Genomic DNA, 21,182 nt, shown 5'->3' on the forward strand with positions numbered 1-21,182 from the left:
CCTGCATCGGCAGGCGGACGCGCAACCACTGCGCCACCAGGGAAGCCCATAATGAAGATTTTTTAAGAGCCTTTTGAAATCTTATTTTCCCAAAGTCCAAGATCCATGTTGGACTTGGCCAGAATTTTTGTTTGTTTTTCTTTTTCTATCCCTAAAAAAAAGAGATAGTTTCTCTTTTCTAACCCTTATAAAGAGATAGTTGCTTTTTCCCAGGGTCTTCAGTCGTTGTCTTCAACAGTACTGTCTGTAGTGATAAAATTAGGGCCAAAGTAAGAATACCCCACTCTTATTCTATTTTGTTAACATGAAATTTTCAGTGTTCATGTCGTTTTAATCCAGTGCATTGCTGTTTGTTTATTGTTAACTTGACTCACTTCCTTTCTATCTTGATTCTGTGGGTCTGCTGCGTGGCCCTTCAGCTGGATTGTGGGCTGCGGTGCACCCTCCATTACTTCTGATTACTCCCCTTTTATCCGTGATTGCCATGTCTTCTACTTGTTTTCCAGTTTCTTTGAGATATAACTGACATATAACATTGTGTAAGTTTAAGATGTGCAAAGTGTTGATTTGATCGCTTATGTATTGCAAAATGATTACCACAGTAGGATTAGTTAACACCTCCATCACCTCACATAATTATCATTTCTTTTTTGTAGTAAAAATATTTAAGATCTACTCTCTTAGCAACTTTCAAGTGTATATTATTGTTAATTATAATCACCGTGCCATACATTAGATCTCTAGAACTTACTCATCTTTTATACCCTTTGATCAACATCTTCCCACTTTCCCCATTGTTCGCACCTACCCCCCTCCTCTGGCAACTGTAATTCTACTCTGCTTCTATGAGTTCAGCTTTGTAAAATTCCACATATAAGTGATTTCATACAGTATTTGTCTTTCTCTGTCCATGAGTCTTTTTAAAAGACTATTCCAGTGCTTTCTGTTGGAGCTGGTTCTTTTTACAGATCTAATTGGTCAATTCTTAACTACTGTAGGTGATTCCCATCTGAATGATAACCTTCAAGATGTTGACTAGTCTCACACACACACACACACACACGTACATTTTATTTACATAGATCATATTAGAGTAAGCCTGCTTGGTCTAAAGCTGAATTTGAGATCTTCAAAAACACCTAAATGATAACTTTCTCTACAGTTTTGTACAATTGTTTTTCCACATCCCTGATACCTTTGCCAATTTTACATGGTCAGACTAATGGCAAGGATTTGTCTGATTACCTTGTGAAGTGTACTACAACATTATAGTATTTGTCTTCATTTTCTTTTTGGAGAAGAAATGGAAGTTATTTCCTGAGCGTTCCCTGTATATCATAAAGTACTACTCTGTGAATGTTCTTCTGTTGTCACACTTCAAAAATAAGTGTTATTAGGACTCATTGACCACAACTCTCTCGTTTACTTATGTATTCCAGGTGCCTTGTGCAACTTAGCATGTAGTTCATAGGCACTCAATAAATATCTGTTGAATAAATGAATTGACATCTTTAAAAGGTCAAAATTACAGAACAGGTTCCTTTTTGAAAGCTTATAATTTAGAAAGTTTAAACTATGTTAAGGTGTGTGTGTGTGTGTGTGTGTGTGTAATCACTTTAAAATGCATTCAGATAGTGCAAGAGTGGCCACAATTGACAAGATAAATTATGTTTCATATTAGTTATTATTTATGCTCATATTTTAAAGAGGAAATGCCTCCCAAATTATTGCAATTGATATATTCAAAACTCTTCTAATAGGAAAAGTATTGAGTTATGTGACATTTTGTATTCTGATGATGATCATTTTTAATAAAAGGCATTGTTTCATTGAATTACTTATGGTACTGTAAGAATATAACACTTACCTATTAAAAACATAGTAGTGCTTTCGTGAAATAGGATATGTGAATATATTTTAAAACCTCTTCATTTAAATGAAAAATATTTAAGATGCTTTCAGTCATGTTAGTGTAATCCAGGGGTTCGCAAACTACAGATGTGCTCATTCATTTACATTTTGTCTGTGGCTGCTTTGACCCTACAACTATAGTTAGTGAGTGAGTGAATGAGCGAATGCCCTCTGACCAGAAATTCCACTTTCAGACATTTAACCTGAGGAAATAGTCATGAATACAGATAAGTATGTACAGAGATATTTATTCACTGCTGTTTGCCACATCAACACAGTGGAAACCTAAGTGTCAAATAATAGGGGACTGGTATCTAAGTTCTGACATATCCGTACACTGGTATACTATATAGCTGATTTTAAAAAGGTGTTACAGAAATCTTTCCATTGATGTAAAACAGGAGTCAACAACCGATAGCACAAATTCAGTCTGAGACCTGTTTTTGTACTACCAGGGTTAAGAATGGTTTTACATTTTTAAAGGTTATAAAAGAAATAAATTTTAAAACCATGAAATATAGAGAATGTGCCTGGCAAAGCCTGAGATAATTACTATCTGACCCTCTACAGAAAATGTTTGCTGACCTCTGATGTAGAATGATGTATTTAATGTAGATTAACTGGGGATGAATTTAAAACATTACAAAATAGTATATATGGGAAGCTGCCATTTTTCAAAAGAAATGCAATCAATACCATTTAGAAGATAGATAATTAAGATGTTAACTATAATTGTGTTTGGGTGGATAGGATTGATGGGGCTCTATATTTTTTGTCTATTTGTCTAATTTTATGATTTTTCAATAATGAGAATATATTCATAGTATAATAAGAAAATTAAAACTTTTAATTTTGGCATGGGAAAAAGAATAAGGAAAAGAGAAATTCTCTGAGTTCTAGAATGCAAAGGTATATTTCTCTATTCTGTAGATGAGGAAGTTGAGGCTAAGAGAGATTAATCAACTTGCTTTGGGGCACACAAACATAAGACAGAAATAGCCCTGCTTCCAAATTTTATGTCCAGCAGCATCACCCTTTGATAACTTGAAATGTTCATCCATCAACTGACATATGAAATTATGAACTCTGTTCCCAGAGGCACTTTGGAGGTATCTATGTATAATAAATAAATAAAGGAGGGTGATGCAGAAATCAAAAAACACCAGTTAAATGGGAATAGATGCACAACCAGATAAGTTTACATTTGCTTAGATAGAATGAAAAAAGAGTGGCTAACATTTTGCATATTTTTAAAAAAAGCAAACAAAACCTATGTAGACATAGGTATTTAGTTTACTTTGTAAACTTACAAACTGTTACTCCTAAATAACATACTAATTAGTTGCTTTTTCATACCTATAGAGTTAGTAGTTCAAATGTAGTCATCTGACAAAAAAGAGGGCACATTTCCTGAAGCTCACACCCTGCACTGTAAAATAGACACAGAAGAGACATTTGACTTATCCTCAGGCCCTGGTACAGACAACTGTTTACAAAATTAGGCCGCAACTTAGAAGGAGAGCAAATACACTACAACTGTGAGAAGTCTTCATTGTAATTAACGGATAGCTAATAACAGAAGGAAACAGTAGGATTATAGAAAGCAGACGTATAAGCTCAGTAGTTTTTGGACCATTTAGTGTGTGGACAAAAAGCCTAATATGCTTAAATTATTCCTGAGGGAACCAGTATCTTACAGCAAAAAATAATGATGATGATAACTATTATGCTCTTTTAAAAGCACGTGTGCATTTAATCACGATTAATCACCTTGTGATTTGGAAGAATGATCCCTATTCACATATTTAGAAACTGAGGCAAAGAGGGTGTTAAGTGAGTTCTCAAGATTGTACAGTTCAGTCATCTGATGACCAGGAACTAGATCTTCTAGCCTCAACTCAGTGTTGGCATGTGATGCTGAGTCATCAAGACAGGATTCATGTAATTGCACTAAATCAAAAGAACAGATAAACATGTTTATAAAACCTATACAAATAAAAAGGTTAAACTATAAATATTTTGATGCTGTTTAGAAGTGAGATTCAGTATCTGGAAAAATTCACTAGCAGAGAATGCCTCATAACTCAAATGCCAGAAAATCACAATATATTTGCGTAGATGAGGCTGTTGTCTTTCATTTTCTTCCTCTTATCTTTCTTTTGAACAAAGGTTTCTAAGCCTGGATTTTGTATATTTCAAATGATTTGTGATGTTTACCTACAAATGTAATAATAAACAAAGCAGTCCCCATTTTAACACTATGATATCACATATTAACAACCTTTGTGTGGTAGTTTCCACAAATTCTGTTAGAAATAATAGCCAGATAGGGTACATGTTTTCATAATTCTCTGTCTCTTTAGCAGGCATTATGTTTTCTTAAAAAAAAAAAGGAAGAAGAAAGAAAGATGTTTTCTTTTTGGTGTAAGATGTATATTCAGGAACTATGTGGCATACTTACCTAATATTAAATATTATTAACAATAGACTGCATATTTTCAAAACATTATGTTGGCAACTTGTCCATTTTTTTAAACTTAAATTGAGGTGGAAAGATCAGCTCAAAAATCCATCTTTAAGCCCTGTGTGATGACTTGAACTATTATGCTGTTATTTACTGTTCTTGGGCCAATGCTTTAGGAGTTAGAACATCTAAGATAACACAGTGTGCAGTACGCCTAACAATAATTCTAAGAGTGAGAGCTATCTAGCCATTGGTTTTCCTCTCCTTTTCTGTGCATTTTTAACTTCCATATCGAATGTATGTTAGAAGAAGGACATACAACTTTCTATTACCATACTATTTCCTTTTCCCCAGCCCCACCTCTGCCCCATTTATCTCCACAGCACATGTAGAGAAATTTTCTTCTTGAGGAAACATTATTTTAAAGGGCCCTAATTATTTCTCAAGGTCTTTCTTTCAGACAGCCATTGTAATGTTTCTTGGTGTTGTCATTTATGTATCTTTGCCCTTACAACTCAGAAAATTTCCATAACCAAAGAGAACCACTGCCTTTCTCCCTGTCCCATCTCTCAGAATCCTGATGACTGAGAAATCCTTCCACCTGTAAATGGGAGGCACCAAGATGTTAAGTGTTGGGACTTTCTTGACCCAACTGATGTGCTCTTTTAACCAACCCTTTAACTTGATCGTTAATGTCATTAGCTTGCCTTCTTTCCTCTGTTTCTTTCTTATCATTTTCTAGAACCTATTAATCTGCCTCTCTCCCCTGCTCTCAGTCAGGCTCCTCCTTCTCCCCTTCTGCTTTATCTCCTGTCCTCCACCACATTAACCCAGAGTGTACACAAACATGTACATACTCACCCCCAAATAAACACACATCTGCACCCACAGAAGTTTTGCTGTCCCCTATCACCTAACTCAATCTCTCTTTTTGTTTTATTTCCCTAGTTATAGCCTATATCACTCTGTTTATTCTCTATTTATATGTTGCTTCATATTGTTTTTTTCTGGTGTATATTTTATGTGGTTTTATATGGCTGATTTGCCTTCCTGGTTGTAAGCTCCTTGAGATCAGGGATCTTATTTTTTCTGCTGTATCTCCCTTACCACACTGGGAAACATGTAGTTAAGTGCTTCTTAAGTCTGAAAACCACTTCCTATGGAGCAGAAAAGTACCTTAGAAAGTGTCTTATCTAGTGCCCTCATTTTACAAGAGAGAAAATGAGAGAAGTGAAATGACTCATCTTTATTGTGGCAGAACAGGTGAGTAGTAGACCCTGAACTAGAACTCGGGCCCTGTTCTGTGTGTGTGTTACCAAGCCACCTTGACTCTGGTTTACGCTCAGGGAAAGCACTGGACCACTTCCAGGAGTAGGTGGCCTTGGTTTCTGCCCACATGGATGCTAGTGATGTCTACCTTGAACAGTAGCCTGAAATTCTTCCCAGTATTTCTCCCCATTTTTCATCTTGCCCTCTTAAATTTATGAAATCTTCCCCACTTGGGAGCTAGGGAATGAAATTGAACCCTCAGGAAAAAAATAGTATCAGGATGCAATTTTATTAATTCATTTATCAACATTTATTCATTTTGACTAGGGAATAGTATAAAAACAAACTTTAAAAAAGTTTCACTAGCTGTTAATTTTTTCATGAGAATAAATATCTTTAAAAAGCTAGCTAAGTCTAAAACGCCTGTTCACTAAGAGCATTCTACATCTAGATTTTTTTAGTTATATTTATCAGAAGTTTTTTCTTTCACTTACACTTTGTGCTTTCATACATTAGAAACACAAGTCTAAGGTACAGTTATATTGATTCTTCTTGGTTATAACCTATGATTACTGGCAGGTTAGCATGCATATCCTTGTTATTTTGAATAAACAAGTTGGAGAGATTTTAATGCTTTAATTTTTCAGAAAAGTGAAGAATACTCTCTTCATCTAATGGCCTAGAGGCTAAAAATTGAATTGTACTGAATCACAGGGAAGAAAAACAAAACAGTTGCCAAAAGTTCTCATCTAATTAAATTTATAAATTTTAAAAATGAAGTTCATAATGCAGTTTGACAAATACAACAAATCATTTAATTTAGAAAAACTTCAGTTTAGGGTTTTGATTAATTAAAGAGAGAATGCACAAGTTAGAAAGAGGCAGTGAAAGATGTGTACACACTTACATATAAGGGACTCACAGGGGAGATCCCTCCAGATCAAAAGAATTACGTGTATCTGAGATGGTATGAATCTGGCATTCACTTGGCTATAGCTGTCATCAAACCATCCCACATCAGAGCATTTAATTAGGGAAATAGGGCCTCTCTGAACCTCAGTTTCCTCATCTGTAAACCAAGATTATTTAACTAGATGACCTTTGATGTCCCTTCCAGCTCTAAATTTCTCCTGGATTAACTATTTTTATATCTTTATTCAAATATTTAGAACTTTTAAGGTTCCACTCTAAATTGAAAAGCCAGAGTAGCTCAATAAGTACTTACTGGTTGAGTGATTAAATTTGGCCCATATTATGTGTGTTAATCAACTCAGCTAATGATATGTGGGTTATTTCAGTTATTTTCAGCCAAAGATATTTATCAGATCGACAGTATTTTGTGCTGAAAGCTTTATGTAGCAAAAATGAGTAATAGGTAAACTCTGCTTGTACTAATGGGGAATTAGTGTTTGATCTTTTAACAGTGAAGTTTTCAGCATGAGCATATGAAGAAAGGCTTTGATATTAATTGTACATTTCAAACCGAACCATGTCTGAACTGAAACGGGTTCTTTCCAGAACCATCTGTTCTTATTCATTTCTTCTTTCCTTACTCTTTGCTCTGGTGTGTAAATATTCTTGTACAGTTCTTCAGGGATCTGCAAACTAGAAAGTCAAAGAAAGCCATACCTCTTGTTTACAGCCTTGTCTAATCCTATCTGTAAGAGTAAAGTAAAAAGATAAAAGTTTTTATTTGGTAGGTTCTAAAATCTGAAGTTTTTTAAAACTTTTGATCAAAAACAGCAATAAGACTGTGATGATGTTATTTAAGTATAATGAAAAGATACAGTTTAGGTATAGTCATTTTGAAACTCTTCACTTTAGACCATAAAAGTTTTTATTTAAACCTATTTGTTCATTACATGCTTGAAAGATTATTTTAGAAGCTATTTCATAACATTTTACCACCCTTCTTTCAGCAAATTTTATTAGTTTTGATTTTTTCTGTGAATGTAATCAGAATCTCCATAATGCAGAATCTTTTTGAAGATTCCTTTTGGGTCATTAGCTATCTGCCCATTTCAAACTGATTGGTGCAAGTTGCCCAAAAACCCTATTTAGTTTTAATGGTCATATTTTTTTTAAAAAAAGAGTATGTCTTCTATTATCAGCACAGATTACATTTTATTACCTGTCATTTTTCATCTTGCCCTCTTAACTTTACAAAACCCACCTGCCAAATATAGGTACCAACAAACCCTGGAAACCAAGATTGACTAAGAATTGGGTGGCAAATTAACACTTTCTATCTAAAAAATTATGATAGTTTTGCTTTTTTTGCCAGTCTCATTTTAGTACTAGCTTTGTGACTTCTGATACTAGTTTTTTCAGGAATAAATCAAAACTAGAAATTATCAGCCCTGCTCTCCCATTTCACTGGGGAAGCTGAGAACCAGAAAAGTTAAGTGATGGGCCCAGGCCTCCCACTGAACCGTAGTAGAGCCAATCCTAGGATCCAAGTGCTGGCCTGGGTCCAGTGCTCCCTCCAGCATGCCTGCCCCATTTGAAGGGGCAGTGAAGTACCATTTAGTGTGCTTTTTGTGGTCATTTACTTTTGAGCACATTATCTAAGATGTGCTAGTTAAAACTTAACTGCTCTTTAGAATGATTTGTGACATTTCTCCTTCATTCTTTTAACAATATTAACTTTGTTAGCTAGTTTGGAATTTTATTACTCACCATTTTGGGTAGAAAGATGTTCTCTTTGAGAATCTGGATTCCTCCTCCAAGTAACTAACCTCTTCGTGTCTCAAGAGGAGGTAACAAATCAAATATTAAGAATTGAAATTGATTTAGGCCAACATATGATTTCATTTAAAGCATCAATAGGTTAATTAATGTTTTCATCCAAAAACTATTGTGTAATTGTGCCCAAGGTTGAGACTGCAGAATACTTGATATATTTATTTGCAGACAATAGAAACTCGTGGAATAGAATAGAACAGTTTGCAAATACTAGAATATTAGTGGTTTCTCATTACAGTGCTCCAGATATATTTATTAATATTTGATTGATTCATTCATTTATTAAATGAACATTTATTGAGTACCAGCTACTTTGCTGGATGCTAGAACAAGACAAAGTCCTGCCCTCATGAAGCTTACATCTAGTGGGGTTGTCAAACAAGCAAGCAAATAAGATAATTAGGATGTGATAAATAGTGGGATGGAAATAAGCAAGGTGATATATGATACACAATAAATGAGAATGGCCAACTTTATGTGGGGTTGTTAAGAAAGACCTCTCTTAAAAGGGGACTTTTAAGCGGATTCCTGAAGTTAAGAATGAACCAGGCATGCAAAGAGCTAGGGAAAGGGCATTGCAGCCAGAGGAAACAGCAAAGGCAAAAACCTCAAGATGGAAAGGGTCACTGTTTCCTTCCTGTCTGTTAACTGAGATTATAAAAACTTCCCACCTACCACTCATAGGAATAATGTGGTGATATCAATAAATTTAATACAAAATGACCAAATTTGGGTTGGATATGTATAATAGACAATGAAGGAGAAATGGAGATTTTTTCTCTACTTTTAAAGAAAAGAGAATTATTTGAGGATACAAGAGAATAACACGAGAAAACATAGAGAGATCTGGATCTTGCCTTCTGTAATCAAATGCTGCATTTTGTGATGCCAGTTGTCAGTGTAGAAGTTCACAGAAGATAAAGATCTTGGCCTGGAGTTGGGACTTGACCTGGGCCTTGGAGAATGAGTGACTTTGGATTGGCCAACAGGAGGCAGAACAGCGTGTTTCAGGATGAGAGAACTATGTGAATAAGTATACTAAGATGGCATGATACATGCACACAAAAGATAATTATGCAAGAAGATGGACGTGTTAACTGACCTTGTTGTGGTAATCATTTCACAATATCTACATGTATCAAATCGTCATGTGTTACACCTTAAACTTACACAATGTTGTATGTCAATTATATCTCAATAGATCTGAGGGGAAAAACATTTTTTAACAAAGATACTATGGTAGACTGAACTTGAATGAGTACTTGAAACCCTGAAGACTCAAGCTTCCGCCAGGATGGTCTTTGAAAAAATAGAAGATAATAGATGGTCTGATTCATAGAGGTCATTGGAAAGTCAGTAAATCATTTTTGACTTGACATTTCATACAACAGAGAGAATTATTATGGTTTCTTGAATAAGAAAGTTGTATGGTAAAAAGAGAAATCAGATAACATAGATACAGATTAATGGAGACAGGAGGGGAAATCCTGGAGAATGGGAAACCAAGTAAGAGGACCTTCTTTGCTCTCATGCCATTCATTGTACCTGGTGATGAAAATTTGAATGGACTATGCTCGTATCACAGAAAGGGAATGGGCTGTACATGCGATGTTGCCATGAACTTTATTGTTGATGCTTAATAACTGAAGAGAGAAATCAGAAGTCAAAATGTGTGCTCTCTTGAGCCCCAGGGACTGGCTGACCAGTAGTGTCAGTGATGGAACTAGGGACATTTGCCTTGGACATTAAATGATTGATTTCACCTCGGATATCTTAAGTTTCAAAAGACAACAGGGTGCCCAGATTGTGATGTGAGCACAGAAGTAGAAGTGTAGAGCTAGAGTCAAGATGGAAAATTGAATTTGGGAATGCAGTGATGAGAACTAAAGGCTTAGCTCTTGAGAATGAATGCTTTTGATGAAGAGTGTGTGTTTGGGGGTGGGGGAGGCATACATGTGTGCGCACGCGCGCACACGCACACACACACGCGCGCACACACACACGCGCACACACACACACACACACACACACACACACACACACACACGTATTGGGTTGGGCAAAAAGGTCGTTCGGATTTTTCCATAAGATGTTATGGAAAAATCCGAACGACCTTTTTGGCCAACCCAGTATATTTGTCTATAAAAATATATATTCACGCACACAGAGAACCCAAGTAGAATGTACCAAAACAGCAGTTGGATTAAAGACAAGAAAGAATTTCAGGCAGTAAATAGGGAAGGTTCTTGGGGAAATACCCTTATCATTTTACCATAAAAACTACCACTAACCTTTTAGAGTGATGACTATGTGTCCTAAGGTCTTTAAACATAATAGTTCATTCAGTTTCTTTCCACAACCTTTAAAATAGAAAATGCTATTGTTATCCCCATTTTATAGTTGAGGAAGTTTAGGCACAGGTAGATTAAGCAGTTTGCCCAAGATTATACCCAATTTGAAGAAGTAGAGCTGAGATTCCGATATAGGCATTGTGTTTTCAAAGCCTGAGCCCTTAACTCCCATGCCATATGGCTATAATATTCATGATGGTGTTTTCATTACAAGTCTGACTTCTGTCTTATATAAGTTTCTTGAAAAGGAGTTAATTAATTAACAGTTTTAAAAGTTGAGTGGAAACTAGAAAGTCAGCAGATGGCTGGGCAGTGATTGGATAATTCCTTATGGCAGAAGAGACCTTGGAATTCTCTAGGGTATGACAGAGACAGGAAAGGAAGAATATATCTTTTGGCTTATTTTCTTTCTCCTCTTCTTCCATTCACCGTTTGCTGTTGAAACAGGAAATTGTCCACTTCAAGAAGAGTTATAATAATAATTTGCGGGGAAAAAAATGGTATCTTTATTTTTTAGTGCCTTATATACTACCAATGTCTGTGTCCTCATTTGTATTCCAGGAATGCTAGTTTATCTAAATTGACTGCCAGCCAAATTCTTACATTAAAACTCATTATTTCCTCAACTTTCATTACAAAGTAAGAGTTAGATTCCAAAAGAGTAGGGTTTCAGAAACAGCGTCAATATCGGTATTTCTGAATTCTCCTCAGCCCGGAAGCCCAGTGCCTGGATTTCTCTATGGGGAGGCTCGGGTCTTAAAGCAGGAGTTAAGGACTGAAACCCCTTCCTCTGGAAAAGCCACACAAGGCTTCTTTGACCGTGGCTTTAATGAATGCTTTCCCTTGCTGGGAGAGGACTTTGCTTTCATTCTCCATGCTTTTCAGGGTTTCCCCAACCTTTCTCACATCTCCCTTGTTTGAGGAAGAGGCAGAGGAAATAGTAAGTTCCCAGCTCACCACGCTGAGTCGTACAGTATGGCAAGGAGAAGGGACAAGGCACCTGCTTGCTGCCACAGCTGTAATGGGGAAAGCTGTAGCAGTCCTTCCTTCAATGAGTAAATTAACTTAGTGCTTTTCTTTGGACCTAAAACTGTGAGGGGATGTCATCTAATTAATCTTCCTAAAGCACAGTTCTGCTCAAGTGAACTGGCTGCTCAAAAACTTTCAACATTTTTCCATTTTAACAGGATAAAATTCTTAGCTTTACATTTATGAGCCTTCATGATTTGGGCCTATGCTATGTATACCTGACCTTATTTACCAGTGTTCCCCCTTTTTGTGGACAGGGAAGCTGACTTATTCCATTTTCTTCTGCAGGCCCCCGCTTGCCTGTGTCTGTGCTTACATTGATACCTTCAGGGATGCCCCTCCACTCCCCCCGCCTCAGCCTGTCTCTAGCATCATTAACCCCCATTACACGCTGCATACAATCCTCATCTAAATGCCATCTCCACCATACAGCCTTACTGAACTCATCTGAACTCCTAGGTGATTGTACCTTATGCAGTCATTTTATCTGTGTTCCAGATATTTATGTGCATATATTGCCTTCTTTACTAAATTATTGGCAGAAATTTGTATCAAATTTAACTTTGTATCTTCCATATCACCTACACTTAACATAAGAGGAAGTTAAAACCTCACAAGGCTGAGAGGATGTATAGATTACTTGTAATAATATGTCTTTTTTTTTTTTTTTTTGCATTACGCGGGCCTCTCACTGTTGTGGCCTCTCCCGTTGCGGAGCACAGGCTCCGGACGCGCAGGCTCAGTGGCCATGGCTCACGGGCCCAGCCGCTCCGCGGCATGTGGGGTCTTCCTGGACCGGGGCACGAACCCGTGTCCCCTTCATCGGCAGGCAGACTCTCAACCACTGTGCCACCAGGGAAGCCCAATAATATGTCTTTTTACAACTTATCCTTTCTCTGTGCCCTAATAAATAAGTGAAGCCAGAACAGGACCAGAGCTCCTGATTTTCAGTCCAAGACTTACTCACCAGCAACAGTGGTTCTCCCCCCCGGCTTGCACATTGGAATCACTTGACACCACCTGGGGTGCTTTAAAAAAATTCTCACCTGGGAGCCCCAAACCATAGAAATTAGAATCATAAGAGTGCTACCCAGACATCAGTATTATTCAAATCTCCCTACATGATTCTTTGTGCAACCAAGATTGGTAATAAATACTGCACAGCACAATGGCCCCTGGACCATTCTTACTTTCCTAGGTAATTCTATTAATTTGAGAAACTTTTATTTTTTCATATCAAAAAAATTTTAAGTAGAAACATGCTCAATGTGAGATAGTAGAATAGCACATTTTGTTTTTCTTTCAACAGTAGCTCACTTAATTGTTTAACTTTTCAGATATTTCGAAAGAAAGCAGTGGAACTTGGGGTAAAATTGCTACCTGCATTTCATACTCCCTCTGGAATACCTTGGGCATTGCTGAATATAAAAAGGTAAAACTCTTCATTTTCAACAACATGTTTTAAGTTGACATATTCAAGATTATGGTCTAACAATTAAACACCAGTGGATAATTACTTGAATGATGTTGGTGACTGACACCATTGGGAGTCTTGGTGTCTGTCTTTGTGTTGGAAGTTATTAGTGTTTTTCAGTGTTCCGTGGCTTTAGATGGGTTCCCATCATGGGATCGAATGACCCCAAGAGAGTCATGCACACAAGACATGATTCAATGTTTTTACTGTTTCATGGTGATGTTACATACTGTCGCCATAAATTCCAAGGGCATCCCATTATCTTTAAAATTGTCATCAAAGCATTTCACTTTCAGAGAAGTCAGTTCCTAAGATCACTTCCCTTCAGTTAAGCTGCTGGTCAGAGATATTGCAGAGATACAACATTTAGACTAATCAGGTCTCCCACACAACAAGTTGGTGTAACTGAGACTGGAGTACCTGACGCTGCTCACCCACAGTTGTAAGGAGGGAAGGAGACTGCTCCATTGGCCCAGATCAACCCATCCTTCTCATCCCATTTGGGTGGAGAACCCTGGCATGCCAAGTCCATGGAAATGTGGCCCCAAGAAACGCCTGGGCCGAATAGACTTTCTGGTATTCTCCCAGGAAGTAGTTTGAATTTTCATTATAGCTTGAGCATTTTGTTTATAAACAATTTTATCTTAAGCTTCCTTCTTAACTCCTTCTTCTCCATAACTAATTAATTGCATATATGTCTCTTTGTGATGATGGTGAGGATGACAATGATGACAGCTCTTTTGTCATCATAAAATATGAAGGTTTATTCTAGGTACTTTACCCATATTACCACATTTAATCCTCACGACAACCCAGTAAGGTCAGTACTGCTGTTATCTCTGTTTTACTAGTCAGGAACTTGAGTCACAGAGAGACTAAGTCATTTGCCTAAAATCATACCGTATGTAAACGGTAGAGCTAGAATATGTACTTAGATGTTTATACACACATTGATTCATAGGCACAAGTTAAATGGCTTTCTCATGTTAGAAATGGCAAGAGGATGCACAGGGTGACTTGGCGAGATTAATGCACGTTTCTTCCTAATTATTTATTTTAGTGACCTTCCTTCCTAAAATTAATCATGAAAAATCATGAAATTAATTGGCTAATAAATCAGTTAAATTCATGTTTTGTTTTCATTTGTATGTTATATATCTATACCTGGAAATCACGCTGTACCTGTCTATAATTGTGTGTGTGTGTGTGTGTGTTTGGGGCAGAGGCATGGGTGTTGAGGCAGTGAGCCAGGGAGAGTTCAAACCCCTGGGCCATGTTAAACTGAGGTAGTTCTCTATTGCATAATGTGATATCTCAGGATCCATTCTTCCCTTTGGACTCCTACGGCTTTCTCTGTCATCTTGGAGATCAATGGCATGTGCTCTGCTGTCTTAAGGTGAAAGTGGGCATATATGCTTGGCTTGGAGGCAGCATGGTGTTGGGAGATCCATGAGGGTTTTTTTTGGCTTACGTAGATCACCTATATCGCCTTCCATATCTTCAGACTTTGTACTTATAGGTAGTATTCTGACCTAGAAACTTCTCTGTTACTTGAGATAAGATCCAGTTACGAAAACACTGTGCACATTTAACACATATTTTTCCTACTTACCCTCTGAGAAGAATGATATGGGCATAATAGTACCCTGAGTTAATTGGTTATCAAGAGACCTGGTTCTAGGTATTTTATAGCTATTCTAGGTTTGTCTTTAGAGCAATCATTTTAACCCTCCAGGCTTATTTGTAAACTGGAAGTTACTTAACTAGTTTTTTTTTTTGTACCTTTTCATGTTTATAGCCCACTTTGAAATTCTGATGAAACACGGCCCTCTCCTCATAAAATGCATATTCCTGAGGACACATACTTTTACTCAGTTTCCAAAAGCTAACAGTACCATTGGAGTCCACCTAGGACCTAAGGGCCCCCCAGGTTTAAAATACTGGAGTGAATGATCACCCCAGCCTTCTACTCTAAGATGCTGTGGAGCTAGTTCTTATTGCTTCCTGGAAGGTAATGGAATTAGATAAAAGGCCTCTGAAAACTAATAGAGGTGTGGGCCTACATCTTTGCAGAAGTTCAGTTAGTTATTGTAAGGTGCTGATATCATTTAATTAATTCTAGCCTCTTGAAATCATCATAAGAAGTTAGATTGTTTTAAAGCATATTTAACGTAGTGTTTATTTTTTACAGCCAAGAGGATTTTTTCCTTAGTTATACCTATCCTTTGTGTACAGTGGAGACGTTTTTCAGTACATAAAGGAATACTTCTAAAAACTATTCAGTATTGAATCTGCTGTTCTTTTTTATCTGTATCTCCTGAAAGTTCATTAACTAGGGCTTTAACTTTTTCTTAAGACCTTATTTTAGATTTATATTATTTTACAGTATTTTACATTAGAACTTTTAATTTCAAATATTACAGGAAAATTATTTTGGGTCAAAAATAATGTGCCATTTCATTTATGTATTCTCTGATGTTTTCACGTTAAACTAGAGGAAATTAGGTGACCGTTTTACAATTGACAGGAACACTTTTAACTTCTTCCTGGCAACCTGTATGAATTTTTTATTATATATTTTATCCACTCTCAATTCCATTTACTAAATAGCGGTGGCTTACCCAAATTTATACAGTAAACCTTGGCAAAATTAATAGTAATATCAACCCACTAAAATTCATCCTATCCCTTTGCCCAATCAAGTACTCTCATGGAATCCTTTCTTCTTCCAGCTGTGAAACTGATTTATCATCTTGAAGAATTTTCTCTAGGGGACAAAAGCAGTGTTTCATATTTAACTGCAATAATTAGATTTCAGGATGTGCTGTTGATGTCAACCTGTACATATATGCTGTTTTCTCTGAATCTCTGTATTTTCACAGTATGGGCCAGGGGACAAGCGACAGCTGGCATGGAGCTTATTTTCTAGTTTTCGGAAGCCTGTCAACAGTAGAAGTTTCAAAGGAGATGGGGAAAGATATGTCTGGCAAAATTATATTTTAATTAACTTCTCAGAATAAGGGAGTATCTATAGAAGGATGCCCAAGAGAAAAAAGTGCTCAAGGATGCATTTTAGAATAGCTCCGTATTCACTGTTGACTGGCTTTGAAACTCTTGGCAATAATTATGATGGGGGAGGCAAATATGCTGTCTGTAATATCATAATTCTGCTCTTCTGCCTCAATTTTGAAAATAGTTAAGGAGGCTACTTTTTGCCAACACCTATATGTTAACAAAAATGTGAACTTACTGGTATTATCGGTTCACATTCCTCTAGTATTCAGGTTTTTGCCTAAAGATAATTGGTTTCTTTACCTTTTCTTTGTTTAAAAAAAAAAAAAATTTATTTTAGTCCCTGCTGTGATGAAGTTTCTATGCTAGGTCCAGGTAAGATTTTCTGCTTCTTTTCACTTTATTTAAAAAGATAACAGACATGGTCTTTCTCTCAGGGTATTCATATTTACAGCCTGGTTAGTAAAGCAGAATATATATTTTGTACGTTATACACATAATTGACAAATGTAAGGTAGTCTGTGCCAAGGAGAGATAATAAGTGCTCACCAGGTTGATTTAAAGCAAGCAGTCTTTTGAATTGGGGAGGTTTATGTATTTGGAGCCAAAACACCAATAAGCCAAATTAGATTTCAGTATTTGTGCAAACTGAGAATAGCAGAGAACCTAAATAATTTACTCATATCCTGCATTAGAAAGTCTGTCCCAAAATCTGTTCAGAAAAAAATGTTATAACTATCTCTTCTGCTCCATCTATAATAAATTCTCAGTTCAAGAGATGCTATATTAAGTTGTAAGTTAATTGAAATTATAAGTTGATAACAAGTGGTAATTTGACTGAACAAACACCTGGGTGTTATACACAGTACCTGATTAGAGCAACATGCTTGCTTCACCAATACAACAGTAGAATGAAGATGTGTAAGTTACGTAATACCTCTGCTAAAAGGAAAACATTGCCTGCCTAGGTTTAACAGATTAGATTTGGGTAGAACTCAGTTTCTCTAATGTGAAAATGTTAAAATTTGATGTCTGATCTTGTTACTACTATTAGCAAGAGACCCTATGCATTTTTTTTCTCCAACCTAAAGAAGAAAAATCACTTCTGTGGTTTGTAAAATCAAACATTTCACCACTTCTATATTTCTAGGTATAATTTAAGCCTAAGTAGAATATATATACTAACTAAGGGTTTTCTAAAGTATATTCTTAATTTAAAATAATATGGTTAATATTCCCATTATTCATTTATATCACAGGGCATATAGTCTCGGCATGCCTAGTAATTATTGTCTCTTTACTATGAGTTAGTGTTAGCTTATACTGCTTTATCACTTGTTTGTCTTCGTGTATTTCTCTGAACTGACACCTACCTGGTGGTTATATTAGGTTAGTGGATCTGTCTACAGCACGTGATTTTATTCCGCACATCAAGGAATGTGCTGGGAAGTGACTGATCTCTAGTCCAGCTCTCATTAGTAAGCAAGGAGATGAATGAACCACAACTCCCTTACCTGTTTTTATTTCCTGCTTTGTAAAGCTTTATTTACCGACTACTCTAATTATCCAATGCAAATGTATACTATGTCATTAGTTACATTGCAGTGTGTATTATTATAATTAAATTGCAAATTGCTTTACTTTATCTGAAATGGGGCCTTAATTAAGAATAGTACACAGCTTAATGTTTTCTAATAGTGAAAGATTATCCTGTATGAAGCATGTAGTATGTATATTGTAACAAACCCCCTTTTTGTGTTTCGTAATACTTTGGTGGTGTAAAATGCTTGAATATTAAATTATAGTTGGTGAGTTTTAATAGACACAAAGTATGAAAGACAGTCTAATTAGGTTAAAAAAATTTTTAAAGTATTTTCCATATATCTCCCTGCATATTTACTTGACAGTTGAAACATAAACTTCTACATTTTAAAATTTGCTAACCGTCTTTTAAAGTACCTGGTTTCAGATTTGAAAGAGGTGTATTATGTTTTAAAATGAAGCAGAATACAGTTGTATACTTGAACATCGTAAGAATAATATAAAAATTATCAAGAAACAAATCTTCTGGGCTTCCCTGGTGGCGCAGTGGTTGAGAGTCCGCCTGCCGATGCAGGGGACACGGGTTCGTGCCCTGGTCCGGGAAGATCCCACATGCCACGGAGCGGCTGGGCCCGTGGGCCATGGCCACTGAGCCTGCGCGTCCGGAGCCTGTGCTCCACAACGGTGAGAGGCCCGCGTACTGCAAAAAAAAAAAAAACTTCTGATATGAGCAGATCAAACTTATTTAATGATTTGCTAATATTCTAAGAAGTAAAATAGTACTTAGTTATCCTAAAAATGTTCTGTAGCAGTTATATAGCCCAAATATAAAATCAGAGCTGCATCTTACAATTTATCTATTATTTTTATGTTTTATTGATCTGTTAAGAATTCAAAGATAAGTTCTACCAACTCTAGAAAAGTAAAAAAGTTACAGTCTTTCCAAGTATTTTAAGCGAAACTGCTTTATGTGTTTATTTTTTCTGATTGGTTAATTTATTATATTGGGTTTCCCTCTTTTATCTATTTTAATTCATTTGGCCATTTATACTCTTCTGGAAATAAAAATAACCATACTTTGAGGTTTTAAAACTGACATGCACAAAATTACTAATATCAGACATCAAAATATTATTACCATAGTTAAAGCTGCTACTTATTAACATTGTCAGTATAGCTCTTGGCCTTGGATAATTCACTTAACTAAGTTTGTCTTCTAATAAGTAAAACTAAAATAACAACGATAGTGTCTATCCTGATGACCTCATGAGGCATTTTTTTGGAAATCTAATGAATTAATATGTAAAAGAAGATTAATCATTGCAAAGTGCTATGAAATAAATGTAAATTGGAATTATTATTATTAATTTATGGTTTTGTGCTCAATTTTCATTATGAAATTGTGTGTGTGTGTGTGTGTGTATAAAACAGTAAAATAGGACATAGCTAAAACTGACTTGGTTTTGATGCCTTTTTATGGTAACCTTCTGTTTTTAAGCCACTCAGTGCTTCTAATCCATTCTCAAACTCGAGTCCCATTTTCCTGTCAGGATGGAAGATGGTATTAGTAGAACCAGCTAGAAGTGTGGAGAGAATGTATCCCCATGGTCCATATAGGATCGTGGTGGCTTCATGCTCCATCATATATTATTTTTAAAATTATTTTGGAATAAGCCTATAGGATCAAAACTCAGATTCCTCTCTCAAATTATATTTATTGGTGACTTACCTGTTCTAGAAATAAGAACTGTTCAACCCATGAGGTTTAAGGAGAGTATGAGGCAATAAAATGTAATGTTATTTTCCCAAGTCCCACATGCCAGCTAGTGCTTAATTAATATGTCACAAACCTAGTCTATGAAAACGTATATATATATTCTTGCTAGAAACATCCACGTAGCCCTGTTTTCTAGTTCTTAGGCTGTCCTACTTCTATTAAGAGTCTGACTGCTGTGGTTATTTTCTATCAGTGATTCTTAGCCTTCCGGGTGCTTTAGAATAACTGGTGCATTTTTTAAATATCATCGCTGCCTCTCTACCCTACACTCTGTTTCATCTGGCTTGGAGTAAGGTCCTGGTATTTTTTTAAGCCTGTTCAGCCATTCCAGTATTCATCTAGGGTTGAGAATCACTGCTATGAATCTAGTATTTTTATCCTAAGGATAGCTGCATTTCTCTTCTCAGTTACCTTTGAAAACTTTTCCCTCCCCATTGATTGTCAGTTTAATTCTTGAAATATAGAAATATATTAGGCAATTGGTTTGAAAATACCCAGCTTTAATAGAACAGTGGTTCCCAACCTTTTAGCGTATGTAAGAATTGCCTAGAGGGCTTGTTAAAACACTTATTGCTGGGCCCCTCCCACAGAGTTTCTGATTGGGCAGATTTTTGGTCAGCCTTGATAATTTGCATTTCTTACCAGATCCCAGGTGATGCAGAGGCTGATTGATGCTTCTGGTTCAGGGGTCACACTTTGAGAACCATTGTAATAGAAGAAATGATTGAGACATCCGAGCTGTTAAGATTCTTAAATCTCGGAGCTGCTCAGAGAGGCAGCCAACTCCAAACATCCATGGGGTGGAGGTGGGGGGGTTAGGGGGTCTGTTTCTGTGATAAATTTACTTTTGTTAATAATTACCCAACATTTTCACTTATCCCTAAGCAGTTAGTTGCTTCTTGTAGAAAACAGCTAATTCCAGACCTTAATTACCCCAAAAGAGTTTACATCTCCTTTTTTCCCTTGCAATATATAGTTTTTAATCTAGTAGGACTAGAAAGCAAAGTTTGGGTCATTTTAGCATAGAAGGAGAAAAAAGGCATTTTTAATTAAGGACTTCGGAGTGACTGTTACAAAGAGAGCTATTTCCATAAAGCCATTCTTGTTGCTTCAAGCAAAGCGACTTTATTAACAGCAGCTGGTGACCTGTTTTGTATCTGAGGACATTCCACGGCCCATGAAAAGAGGCTAAGGTTATCCTTCCACCAGAGGAAGAGAGAACCTAAGCTTCTTCAGAATCATTTAATCCTCTCACCAAGCTACCGATCACTGAGTCCATGCCAGGCACTTAGTAGCTTGACCAGACTAAAGGCATTTATTTATTGCAAGTGGACAATAAGGATGGCAACAGTTAATTTAAATGTACTTTGTGTATAGCCTCCTTTATTAGGACTTAAGGGACAAGTAGTTCTGAGCAAAGGATGCTTTGCTGTTTCTTAGTCATGCATTGTGAGGCAGAAGGAATTTGAAGAGCCTAAGGGCAGATGAACTGTTGTTTCCTTTCTTCCCACTCCTCTGGTCATAATTGAACTTAATACCCAGGTAAATGGGGTTTTCAGTGTCCTTTGTTCCCTGGAGGAAGAAGCAGATCTAATCTGTTTCTGAACA

General features: G+C 36.4%; 1 protein-coding gene across 2 annotated transcripts in view; it reads left to right on the plus strand.

Moving 5' to 3' along the window:
- Positions 1 to 21,182, plus strand: part of MAN1A1 (mannosidase alpha class 1A member 1) — a 173,545-nt gene that overhangs the window by 83,222 nt on the left and 69,141 nt on the right. For both annotated transcript variants that reach the window (XM_007113831.3, XM_055087528.1), the window contains one exon: positions 13,107 to 13,201. In XM_007113831.3, the coding sequence (XP_007113893.1) occupies positions 13,107 to 13,201 (95 nt within the window). The remainder of the gene's footprint in view (positions 1 to 13,106; positions 13,202 to 21,182) is intronic.

The sequence above is a fragment of the Physeter macrocephalus genome, chromosome 10 (genome assembly GCF_002837175.3).
Source record: "Physeter macrocephalus isolate SW-GA chromosome 10, ASM283717v5, whole genome shotgun sequence".
In the NCBI taxonomy this organism is placed as follows: Eukaryota; Metazoa; Chordata; class Mammalia; order Artiodactyla; family Physeteridae; genus Physeter; species Physeter macrocephalus.